Source organism: Trichoplax adhaerens, genomic scaffold, assembly GCF_000150275.1.
Source record: "Trichoplax adhaerens TRIADscaffold_13 genomic scaffold, whole genome shotgun sequence".
Classification (NCBI taxonomy): domain Eukaryota; kingdom Metazoa; phylum Placozoa; class Uniplacotomia; order Trichoplacea; family Trichoplacidae; genus Trichoplax; species Trichoplax adhaerens.
In genome coordinates, this window is record NW_002060955.1 from 1,334,633 (window position 1) to 1,347,576 (window position 12,944).

At 35.7% G+C, this 12,944-nt stretch overlaps 4 protein-coding genes across 4 annotated transcripts; 1 reads left to right on the plus strand and 3 right to left on the minus strand.

Moving 5' to 3' along the window:
- Window positions 1-616: 616 nt before the first annotated feature.
- TRIADDRAFT_60069 (uncharacterized protein) lies at window positions 617-1,483 on the minus strand (the record flags this gene model as incomplete). The annotated part of the gene is made up of 1 exon (XM_002116086.1): window positions 617-1,483. The coding sequence occupies one exon, from the start codon at window positions 1,481-1,483 to the stop codon at window positions 617-619; it is 867 nt and encodes a 288-aa protein (XP_002116122.1).
- A 2,250-nt stretch (window positions 1,484-3,733) lies between these two features.
- On the minus strand, window positions 3,734-4,600 carry TRIADDRAFT_60070 (uncharacterized protein; the record flags this gene model as incomplete). The annotated part of the gene is made up of 1 exon (XM_002116087.1): window positions 3,734-4,600. The coding sequence occupies one exon, from the start codon at window positions 4,598-4,600 to the stop codon at window positions 3,734-3,736; it is 867 nt and encodes a 288-aa protein (XP_002116123.1).
- A 5,617-nt stretch (window positions 4,601-10,217) lies between these two features.
- Window positions 10,218-10,637, minus strand: TRIADDRAFT_16815 (uncharacterized protein; the record flags this gene model as incomplete). Its single annotated transcript, XM_002116088.1, has 1 exon — window positions 10,218-10,637. A coding segment is annotated over one exon (420 nt), but the record flags the coding sequence as incomplete, so codon positions are not given.
- Window positions 10,638-12,542: 1,905 nt separating this feature from the next.
- On the plus strand, window positions 12,543-12,944 carry TRIADDRAFT_7255 (uncharacterized protein; the record flags this gene model as incomplete). The annotated part of the gene is made up of 1 exon (XM_002115998.1): window positions 12,543-12,944. A coding segment is annotated over one exon (402 nt), but the record flags the coding sequence as incomplete, so codon positions are not given.

A 12,944-nucleotide genomic window follows, 5' to 3' on the forward strand; every position in this document is an offset into this window, starting at 1 on the left:
GCTTTAGTCACAGTTTAATTTAATCACATATTCAGTGTATTAGAAAAGAAGTGGTATAGATTAAATTAATACGAATAAGTGCTTACGATGTCTCGACTTCTTATATTATGAAGTATGCATAGGATCTTTGAAAAGTTGATTAAGACAAGTTTCAAATTTCCTTTCTAAATTAATTTAACACGAATAGGTTAAATTGCAGCAATACAATAGTTTCACTTAATTTGGCATCGCAACGGTATGATAAAATTATATCGTGTATCGATTGATGCTTGAAACCGTTATGGACTAAAGCGATGCGTGCATTAACAGCAAATAATTTTTCTAATGCAGGCGTTTTTGCTCGTCTTTTAACTCTCCATTACCAGTAATATTGGAATGATGCAAAGAAATAATATGAACAAATAGATTGTAAATGATAGCATTCGTGCTGGCCCATATACTGGCAAAGGTGAAATACAAGTATTTGTGTTGAAGATTAATACATGCAAGTTCAGTATTAAAACCAGTTAAGACCAAGACCAAAGCTAAAATCATATTTAAAAACAATATTATCACTACTTAAGGCTATACACACAATTTGTATCCGTTAAATAATAACGTCGGACTAAAATAAAGTCTATCCTAGTTCCGCACTTGCAAATGCAAAAATATTGGATAAAGGTAGTTTGGGTATAACACCAGTATACATTCTCCCACTCTCTCCAAAATATTGCAAATTTAATCTTTCAGCTAGAAGTATACCGTCAGAATTAGGTTCAGGAATATCGAAATCAACTTTAGTATCGCTTTCCGAAGGACACAAAGCGTAAAGTAAGTTTTCTGCGATTTCGGGTGTCTCAGCAAATAGTGGTCCTACCCTATAACCATCGACACCAAGGCGAATACCTCCAAGGCCTTTGATAGTGCCATCGTCCTCGATATAAACTAAACATTGATCAGTTCCTACATGTATCCATGACGCTAAGAAATGTGTCCTTTGACAAGGAAAATGGCGAGCATCATATTCTATCAACTTATCCATTGAGATATCTTTGGCGCGTCGTATATTTTTACAAATTTGGGCTTTTCTTTGTATGACGCCAATATACCTTTTAACAGCAGTAGCATATTGAAATCCAAATTTCTTGTAATTTTTCTGCTGAGAAGGAACAGCATCCAGTCCAATACAACATCCAGTTAAATGTTCCATGGCGTGTTTAAATATACGTAAGCCATAACCTTTGCCGCGATGGTTTTCCTCAACTATATAACGCCCGATATATCCGCAAGTAGTATTAGGATACTTGACAGCAGCGATACAACACACCGGTTTACCATTCAATAAACCAATGAAGAAACCATTTGGATCCACTAGTTGAAATGCGATTGCGTCTTTCAATCCAGGATTCCATTTCTCACGTTCGGACATTGTCGACATCCAGTTCACATCTTCCGCTGATGCTGTCACGATTTGAAAGTCAGAATTTGTGTTATTCGTTTCCATGTCTCTATTTATTTTTTACGCCAAGCTCTATTACAGCAAGATCAAACCAGATTCCCTTTTACTACTTCACTGATTACAATATCTACAATTAGTGGGCACAAAGCGAAGTGGTTGTAGTTACTTTGGTTTAGAAGCTTTTTCTACTTTCAATCTACTCTGTATCAAGGACTAGTCTAGTTGGTTTCTTTGGTATTACCCTGGTTTAGAAACTTCTTCCTGCTTTCAATCTAATGAATTTTATCAGTGGGTCTCGCTGACTTTATTTGTTGTTGCCTTGGTAAAGAAGCTCTTTCTGTTTTTCAATTTATTCTATATTTGGTAATAGTCTGTTTGGGTTTCCTTGCAGTTACCTTAGCATAGAAACTTCTTTTACTTTCAATCTACTAAATATCCAGTAGCTCTAGTATAGCTTGTTTGCGATTGCATATAATTGCAAGCCTCCTTCTGCTTTTAATGTAACATATAGCAGGTAATAGTCCAGATGGGTTTCCTTGGGTTGTCTTGGCTTAGAAGCTTGTGCTTTCAATCTACTGCACTTCTAGCAATTTTAGCTTGGCTTCTTTACGCTCTTCCTACTTTCAATCTACTAGATTACCTGCACTATAGTAGACTAGTAGGGCTTGTTTGAAGTTGCCTTGGATTAGAAGCCCCTTGCTACCTTTGATCTACTCTATTTTAAGCAATGCCTGTTTCTTTGCAGATTGACTTGTTTTGAAGCCTCTTTCTGCTTTAAATCGAATGAAAATTTACCTCGCTAGATTTCCTGGAGGTTGCCTTGGTTCCAGAAGCCTTTTTGCCTTAAATTGACTCTATTCCAACAACGATTTTAGCTGGATTTCCTTGCTTTAGAAGTTTCTTTCAGCTGTCAATCTACCGAATACTTAGCAATAGTCTAACTTGTCTTCCTGGAGGTTGCCTTGGTTTCAAGAGGGTAGATGAATCAAGGAGTGTCGAAGCGTTTTAGACTTGCTATCAACTAGCAAGCCAGAGACTACTAGTACCAGCCTCTAATGGCGTTATACGAAGAGTCCAAAATACTAGATCAGCCCTCTCTCCCAACGTCCGCGAACACCTATCTTTCTAGAGCAGCGCTAGGATTAAAATACGCCAATGAAATAATACAATATTGTTGATGTAGATTCGTTACTATTTAGTACTAGAATGAGGCCAATTCCAACCTTTTCCATATGCTATGCATTACTGAACTTCATTCAGCGTTGTAGAGGTCCATAGTCCATTATATTTTACTGCATGAATATTCAGCGACGATGATATAGCCATACAGTAACAAAATAAAATAGTGTTCAGTCAGTATAGGGAATGTAAATTAACCAGGATGTCCAGCAGTATCCATCACTATGGTGATGCAGCATATTGCACATCTTCATCCATTGTCACACCCACCACTTGCTGGACAAAATAATCAATTTAGCCAATTAACCAATATCATCGTGTAGTGCTTGGATTTTACAACCCCTTAGCGTTATATTCTCTCGTACGACACTAGGTCAATCACCCAATAATTTCTAGGCATTACCAGTCTATCATACATAACCCTTAGGTTCGCAATTGTCGAACTCCAAATCTGAGATATAAAATTAAGCAAATCTCTAATGTGATACGAATAGTAAAAGTAAACTATTTCATCGTCAGCAATTATGAAATTACCTTATAAGTATAGTAGACTATTCTACACCTTAATGCTACCGTACTTCAATTACTACTGTAATTAGCTGAAACTACGACACATTGCATGCATACGCATAATACTTTCATTCATTTTATCACCAAGGTCTTCCGAATGAGTGAAGAGATAGTTCTGCCTTTATACTGGCTTTTTTATCGGATGCTTATAATCATGCTCTCATTACTTTGTAGCCTGATATATCACAATGAAAGTCATAATGATAGAAAACAGTTGATTTATGAGTACTGCGATTGCTTGATTTTAATTGTTTTTATTCTGCTCAACATTGATCAACTTGTTAAACACGTTTGTTAGTATACACAGGCGATAAAGATATACAGCGTAAAGTATCAGCAAAATCATGGTGATTGATATTCCTTCAGCTCCTCAGGAATTCTTTAGAAATCCCCCTACTGCATTCCCATACTAAGTATACTACTTTATATCCCAAACAAGATTTTAATTTCATGCTGTTTATATATAGTATTATCACTACTTACGGCCATAATAGCTTTCCATATATTTTATATTCGTCACATAAAAACGGCGAATTAAAATATAGTCTATCCTAGTTCCGTGCATGCGAATGCAAAAATATTGGGTAATGGAAGTTTGGTCCTAGCGCCAGTATACATTCTTCTACTCTCTTCAATATGCTGTAAATTTAGTCTTTCGGCTAGACATATACCGTCAGAATTAGGCTCAGGGACATCGAAATCAACTTTAGTATCGCTTTCCGAAGGACACAAAGCATAAAGTAAGTTTTCTGCGATTTCGGGTGTCTCAGCAAATAGTGGTCCTACTCTATAACCATCGACAGCGAGACGAATACCTCCGAGGCCTCTGATAGTGCCATCGTCCTCGATATAAACTAAACATTGATCAGTTCCTACATGTATCCATGACGCTAAGAAATGTGTCCTTTGACAAAAAGAATGGCGAGCATCATATTCTACTATCTTATCCATTGAGATATCTTTGGCATATCGTATATTTTTACAAATTTGGCTTTTTCTTTGTATGATGCCAATGTACCTTCTTACAGCATGAGCAAATTGAAATCCGGATTTCTCGTAATTTTTTTGCTGAGAAATGACAGCATCCAGTCCAATATAGCATCCCGTTAAATAATCCATGGCGTGTTTAAATATACGTAACCCATAACCTTTGCCTCGATAGTTTTCCTCAACTATATAGCACCCGATATATCCGTAAGTAGTGTTAGGATACTTGACAGCAGAAATACAGCACATCGGTTTGTCATTCAATAAACCAATAAAGAAACCGTTTGGATCCACCAGATGAAACGCAACTGCGTCTTTCAATCCAGGATTCCATTTCTGAAGTTTGGTCATTGTCGATATCCAATTCATATCTTTCGCCGACGCTGTCACAATTCGAAAGTCAGAATTTGTGTTATTCGTTTCCATGTCTATATTTTTACGCCAAGCTCTATTACAACAAGATCAAACCTGATTCTCTTTAGATGCTTTACTAAGTACAGAATCTAAAAATTATTCAATATAAATAAAAGTGTTTGTCGTTGCCTTGCTTTCAATGCTTTTTCTACTTCCAATCTACTGTGTAGCAAGCGCTAGTCTAGTTGAGTTTCTTTGTTGCTGCCCTGGCTTGCAAACTTCTTCCTGCTTTCAGTCTACCGAATTTATAGGTGGATTTCGCTGAGTTTTGTTTGCAGTTGCTTTGGTTTAGAAGCTTTCTCCACTTTCAATCTATTCTATATCTAGTAACAGTTGCTTAAGTTTCCTTGCAGATGCCGTAGCATAAATGCTTCTTTTCGCTTTTAATCTACTGAATAAGTAGCAGGTCAAGTTGGAATTGTTTGCGGCTGTATGCATTAGAAGGCTCCTTCGGCTTTCAATCTATTGTATATCCGGTAATAGTCCAGATAAGTTTCTTGAGGTTGTCCTGGCTTGAAAGCTACCGCTTTCAATCTGCTGAACTTTGCAGTAAGTCTTGCTATGCTTCTTTACTTCCTTCCCACTTTCAATCTACTGCATTTCCTGCAATACAGTAAAGTCGTTAAGCTTGTTTTTGCTTGCCTTGGATTAGAAGCCTCTTGCTACCTTTAATCTACTCTATTTTCAGCAATACTGATTTCATTGCGGATTGGTTTGTTTTAAAGGCTCTTGCTACTTTTAAATTAATTAATCTACTAAACATTTACCTCAGTAGATTTCCTGAAGATTGCCTTGGTTCTAGAAGCCTCTTTGCTTTTAAGCTACTGTATTCCCAACAATGGATTCACCTGGATTCCTTGCTTTAAAGGTCTCTTTTAGTTTTCAATCTCCGAATACTCAGTTATAGTCTAGGTTAGCTTCCTGGAGGTTGCCTTGGTTTCGAGAAGGCAGATGAATCGAGGAATTCTAAAGCATTTTAGACTTTCTATCAACTAGCAGCCCAGAGACTGTTAAATCACTATACAGTAAGTCTAGAGGGCCTCCGCCCACAAAAACGTTTAAATGCCCACTTTGTACCTTGAGCACCTAACTATGAGCTAGCTGTAGAATCTAGTGAGTAGAGTCCAGTAGACATCCAAGTACAGGATCTAAAAATTCATGATTAGCATGAAAGCTGAGCTACGAGATGAGCATAGTATGAGCATAATATGAGCATAGTATGAGCAATTTTATGAAACTGCCAATAGACCCTCCCAAGGAAAATCTATCGCCATGGTGATACAGCATGCTGTACATCTTCGTCACATGTGGGTGTATATGTAGTAAGCATAGCTGTATATAACTCTACAAGATAATTCATTAAATCAATTAACCAATATCATTCCATCTATTATAAGCTTCAACTCTTATTATCAAGGTCTACTGAGTGAGTGAAGAGAAAAGAAGTGAAAAAGAGTATGGCTTGTTATTTTAATAAGCAACGCATTCATTGCCTTAAATCCATCACTGCCAATCAATGCTTTAAGGGAAATTTAAACAAGTCTACGGATTCTTTTCAAATGGTTCTCAACTACATATGAGCAAATTTGTGGAAGAGACGAATAGACAAGATACCATCAATGAGCTCAATTCAGCGGCCAATTCACTTCGAATAAAAAAACATATGTACGCTATGTTATCACCACAAAGCGCAAAGGATGGCTTTCGAGATTTGGATGATAAATTATTATTAGCTGATTGCTTGGACTACGAAAACGATATCAAGCAAGATCAAGGTGATCATATTGCCGCTCAACAATGCTATGAACTAGTGATGCAATTAAGAATGAAAGTAGCAGATGAAGATAGCCAAGTCATGGCTTAATCTTATCTCAAAATGAGTGTTGTATTGGTTTACAATGGAGATTTAGATCGTGCTATAATCAATTTAAAAAAGTATATCGAAATTGAATTACGACAGAATGAAAGTGGCCAATAATATTGTTGTAGCGAGATGCTATCATAACCTTGGTAAGCAATATTCGTTAAAGGAAAACTTTGAAGAATCGTTGCAAGCCTTTAAGAAATTGTTAGAAATATATATTCCTTTGCGCGGAGAAAGGCCTTTGAGTGCCGCTGCTAAAATAAACTACAATGGAAGCGCTTATAACGGATTAAATCGATACGATGAAGCCATTGCTGTCTAGAAGCAAGCTTTAGACACACAAGTTGAAACATTGGGAAAATATTACGATGATGTTGCGTGTAGTTACAGCGATATAAGCGATGCACATGAATTTATCGGCAAATATGATCAGGCACAAGAAGCGATGCAACTGCGACTCAGGATAGAAAAACAAGATTATGGTCATGCCAACGCCACCGTAGCTAATGCTTTGAATAATATGGGTGTATGTTATAATAAGCAATTTAAATTCCAAGATGCAAAGAAAAATCTGATACGAGCTACTAGAATGCAAGGAGTATATGGTAATATTTCAGATGTAGCTTAGCACAATAAATCTAGTTGATTCTGAGATTGCATTGGATCGATATGAAGCTGCGGAAAATGTGCTATTCAAGTGCTTAAGTATCCGTATGCGAACACGAGGCGGAGATAGTTCTAGCTATGCAGATCTAAAACACAAGTTTACTAAAGTTTACGCCTATATGGATAAAAATAGTAATAAAATTGACAATGCCTTGGATGTAGAGAAGAACTATTAAACACTTGAAAGAATTGCATGTGGCGAAGATCAAAATGTTACCGATGCTTACGATTATTATGATAGTCTACTTTGTAGGAAAGGATTATACGATCTAGCACAATCTCAATTTACGATAGTAATGATAATTTACAGACTATATATGAGCATCTAACGCTATCGGCTTCCAAACATATAATCATTTTGGCGCACTATATTATGCAATTGGTAAATCGAATGAATGCGTCGATATGTTTATCAAGTCTTACCAATTTCAGCTATACAAACTAGGCCAATGTCATTTACTTGTGGCTGCTGCTCAATTCACTTTAGCCTTTGTCTATATGTTGAGGCAGGAATTTGAAAACGCCTTGAGTGAATTTTATAAATTGTCGATGGTATGCATGATTGTCTTAGAAGAGCAAAGTTTATTAGCAGTTGCATGCTACAGCAATATCGGATATCTATATCAGCAACTAGGACTAGAAGGCAAAGCGATAGAAGCATTTGAGAAGGCTGCTGCAATTGAAAAACAATTATTAGGAGATGATCTATATCCTATACCATATTATCTAATACAATTAAATGAAAAATAATGGCTCAAATCCAGTATCTACCGAAATGTATGAGACTATCATCTGGATTTTAATAAAGTGGCTAGAAGATCGAAATACTCAGGAAGGCAAAGATAATGCAATTACATATCAAAATATAGCTTATTACCGAATATTAGCATCAGAATATTGCGAAGTAGAAAGGATGTATAAGGAATATTATCTAATAATATTGAAGCTTGAAGCAATGAAATCTAATAAGAGAAATAGCAAAAATTCTGCGCAAGTCGATAAAGGAAATTGTGAATGGAATAGGTCTGCCACATGTTAAAGTATAAGCTGTTCATTAGCTTCAAATACAAGATAATCATATAGCTTTTTTGATCCTATTTACGTGTTATAACTTGAAATATCAATATTTTATTTCTGTTGATATTGTACCCATTAGAGAATTGAATATTGCATTGATATCCACTTATTTTAGCCGATGTAAGCATTCGAATATTTTAAGCATTACTATTTTTGCTATAATAGGGTACAGCTGTTAATGTTAAAGTAAGAAAACTTTTGCTTTCCTGCAATACTGTAGAACATGAATTGCAACACAAAAAGAATATTTTATTAAATAAATTATCAAACTGTCCATTAGTTATATATCCTGATTTATTCTATTAGCTGACATAACTTTCATATCATTTTAAATCGTTTTCTGTAATCTATCTATTGACAGTTATTACTCGCAGAATAACGACATTGATTATCACTTCAATCGCATTAAAAGAGTACTAATTGAAAATAAGATGACCGTGTTATTTACCCTATCATGAAAAGTTAGCACAGTAGCAGCCTAATAAAAGAATTGGGCATTATGGATAAGCATTAAAAATACCAAGCATCATTGCAACTTAGCATTATACTAACTTTACATCTAGGTAGCAGAATATTTTGATGTTTATTTTGCATCCTATTAAATTATTAGGAGTGACAGTGGCGTCTATTTGATAACGTCAAATTAACATTTATCTGTAATGCTCATTCTATTTCCCTAAGAAAGTGTAAGAACACATAATAATTTTATCAACTAATGAAACGGCTTAATAAACGTTGAATACAAAATGGTTAAATTTAACTACATGCACCTAAATTTTTACGACAGTAGCGACAATCGTTTTGCAATAACAATTACTAAATGAGCAATAAAATCGAAAGCATCCCCTTCCATGATATACTAACCAATTATGCTAGGAAATTCTATTTGTACAATCTACACTTACTAGATTCAATAACCAGACTCAGTTCATTTACTTTACTCGTAAACTATGATTTGATTAACTGCTCCTACTTTCAGAGAATATTACAATGCTTGACATCGGATAGTCCTATTTTCGAATTAGAACTTTTTATGGTTGATTGGGTAGTTGACTCTTTAATTCTAGTCGGTGCTAGAGAGCTTTACTTCAACTTCTTTGGGGCTCTGAATATTGACGTACTAAAGTTTTATATATTTATTCTAACGGTAGCAAATTAAACTATAAAATGCTAGAGTTCTGTATTATAATTTTTTCTTACATGCTTGTTGCAGTTGTCGAAATACAATTTCGATAAAAAGTACGTCATCCCCGTCGATGTATCCAAATTGATTATAACATTCGATGATGAATCAACTTTCATCGAAGAAATCATCATACACGTAAGTCTAAGTATTACGATATCAAAAGATGGGTTCTATGTCGAAAATGGTTAGCCAAGTGAGATTTTCGCAATGACACTACTTTATCACCTAGATTATCTATCCCAAATACTTATGCATTAGCGCTGAATGTTGATGATGCCCTCTTAAAGTTTAGACACAAGTATAGCCTCTAATGAAAATCTTGATGCTAATCGTCTTGCTTCAAATTAGTCTTATGGATCTCCACTTTAACGCTAACTAATCCATAGGAATAATTTGGTGAGGTAATGTTCTAGCAATCCTATCAAGTTACCACATAGAACATCACCAAGGAAAATACTTATGCATTAGCGTTGAATACTGCCGGTGCCCTCTTAAAGCTTCTGCACGAGTATAATCTCCAATGCAAATCTTGATTTTAATCGTTTTGCTTCAAATTAGTATTATTGATCTCCACTTTAACGCTAACTAATCCATAGGAATGATTTGGTGAGGTAATGTTCTAGCAATCCTGTCAAGTTACCACATAGAATATCGCCAAGGAAAATATTTGTGCATTAGCGTTGAATACTGCTAATACCCTCTTAAAGCTTCTGCACAAGTATAACCTCCAATGCAAATCTTGATGCTAATCGTCTTGTTTCAAATTATTATTATTGATCTCCACTTTAACGCTAACTAATCCATAGGAATGATTTGGTGAAGTAATGTTCTAGTAATCCTATCAAGTTACCACATAGAACATCGCCAAGGAAATGTCTTCCAGCTAACGTACGTGACAAAGAGACAATAATAACCCATGCTAATACATAAATTTTATAACCGTTGTGTAGAACTGGATGGTGCAGTAATATACATGCTAAGGCTGTTATTCTACTTGCATGCCCAGATGGAAAAGAATAGTGATCTACCGACGCTAGAACATACATATCGATCTTATTTGCTTCGGGTCTTCGCCTTTGAAATAACATTTTCAAGCAGACAACAATGATAATATCTAAAACGAAAGCTATGGCAAGATTCAAATTGAAAGATAATGAAACAGGATCATGACGGTATAACCATAGCGAAAGAGATATCATCATAAACCACAGGATTTCATGGCCGGAATATTCACACCAAAGCAGAAATTTTCTTATCAGACTTCCTGAAAGAAATCCAATGTCTTTTCCAGAAGAAATAAACAATTTATTGGATAATTGCTCATCAAGTGAGATGATTGAGCTGACAATTACTCCTAATAGGCTATTGCTTGCTCCATCTCTAGTGGCAGAGTGGGAACGGTTGGCTGACTTCGATATCGTGGACGGATTCTGTAACTTTACATTGGATTGAGCATTCCCTCGTGTAGATCTGTTGCTCTTTCTCATGGCAATCTTACAAGCTATTCTTCACTCTATGGACAACTTGATGAAATGCATCAAAAGGAAGATAAATTAGGAATGCTGATTGGTCTAAGATGGACTTCAAGTAAGCTTTGCAATCGCTGGTATAACGTCAAGAAATAACTTTGTGAAGTATGACAATAAAACGATGAAATATATCTAATTCGCTGTCTCTAAGCTAGAGTAGGCAAAGGGATTTCCAATCTAGAAAGCTTGTGTTGATACGGCTTCTTATATGACTGGTGTCACAAAACCGCTTTCGTGATCGTTCCTGAACTAAACTATCTACTCTTCAGGTTCCCGACTAACTCCGGAGATCCTCAGTAAAGGAAAACTAACTTATTCCTATAATATAGAAATGGAGTCCAGCGATAAGTTTAGGTTATTAAATATTTTATTAATAACTGTTACAACTTAGTACTAGTGAACTCTAGCGTAGCTTCAGTGGAAATGCGATTAAAAATTAATAATCATCAGCAACTGTACTACTAGCCACTTATCACAGTGCATCAAGCTTCGTAACACTGGATATTTAATCCTGCCTCAGCTTGACGGTGATTTCTTTAGCAAGGAGAAATAAGCACGCAATGATTGCAGTTTGTAGATCAAAGTTTTATTCAATATCCTACAGTAATTTTAATATGGTAGTAATAGTGGAATGTTTACTGCAGTTTTCGTAGCCAAAATATAACGAGTTGCTAAAAGCAAGAATCTCATTATAAAGACATAAAGATGTTTTATTCTCCTTCAAACTTTACCTTTCTATTCTCGAACTGCTCACCTTGAAGAAAATATTCAGCCCTCTCGAATCAAATTACGATTTATTTCTCAGATCAGCAATAGATAGCATGCCTCGGAAATGGATAAAGTCAACGTCAACTTTCTATCCAAAACCAAGATATATGTGTTTAAAGTCGTTACAGCCTGGTAATATAAGAGCAGCTTCTGTGTAGTCTTTACATCCGTTGTTATGCATAGAAATGCTTTGGAAACCTTAACTGCCTATAGGCAATTATGTAAATAAGATCTCATGAATTAATTGATTTAGTTTTGAGTATGCGTTGTAGAGGGTACTGCCATCGAGATCCAATTTGAACGGTCTAGTCCTGGCTGATTTAAGAGTAGAGTAAAAGCTTCAAGGAGATGCTGATTGGAAACCATAATTTCAGGTTATAGTGAAGAGATTGGCCATGTCCACTTCAAATTAAAGTAGTCCTAAAGTGTAGACTTAGCAAAGTAATAGACTCAGGAAAGCTAGTTAGTCTTTATCCTATGGTGTACAAGCTATGATATCAACATTGTCTTACTTCAGTGGAGTGATAGGTTGACATTGATAGAGCTTTTGAAGTTGCTGATCAGGGATTAATTTCTTAGCCAATTTTGATATCATTTTAACATTATTGAACCCCACGTTTACACGTAGATCATTAACAAGTTAAGAAAGCCTTACTGAAATTTTAAACATCGGTAAAGCAAGCTGTATTGTAATACGCCAACATGGCGAAAACTCCCTCCGAATCAAAGATGAAGGGAAATAGCCAAAATTCAATCTTTCATCAGATTATTGATTATGATCGTCAATTTTCCAAGAAATTATGTATTTGCTCAGAAAGGGATGTTGGATTTTTCACCGGTAGCCATACTAGAAAGGTGTTACTACTGTGGGAATATTCTGGGCATGGCGTGCTCTGGCTGCTGGCTGTAACTGCTCTCCTCTATCATTCTTGGCATGATCCAATCATGAAACCATTCTATCAGAATATTATGACTGCTTGGTGGGTCGATATTTTAGTCATTATTGTCTTGAAGGCAACATTTCGCCGTAGTAGACCAGCTACCAATAGGAATGATATGTACCTAACTGGTTATGTCGATCGACATTCATTTCCTTCTGGTCATGCTACAAGAGCATCGCTTATGGCTTGTATATTCCTTCAATATTCGTTTATTACTGTCATGAACAAGGTGATGATTGTTTTATGGGCACTTTTACTCTCTGTTTCACGTATACTATCAGGAAGACATCATATTAGTGATGTGATCTGTGGAATAATTATTGGA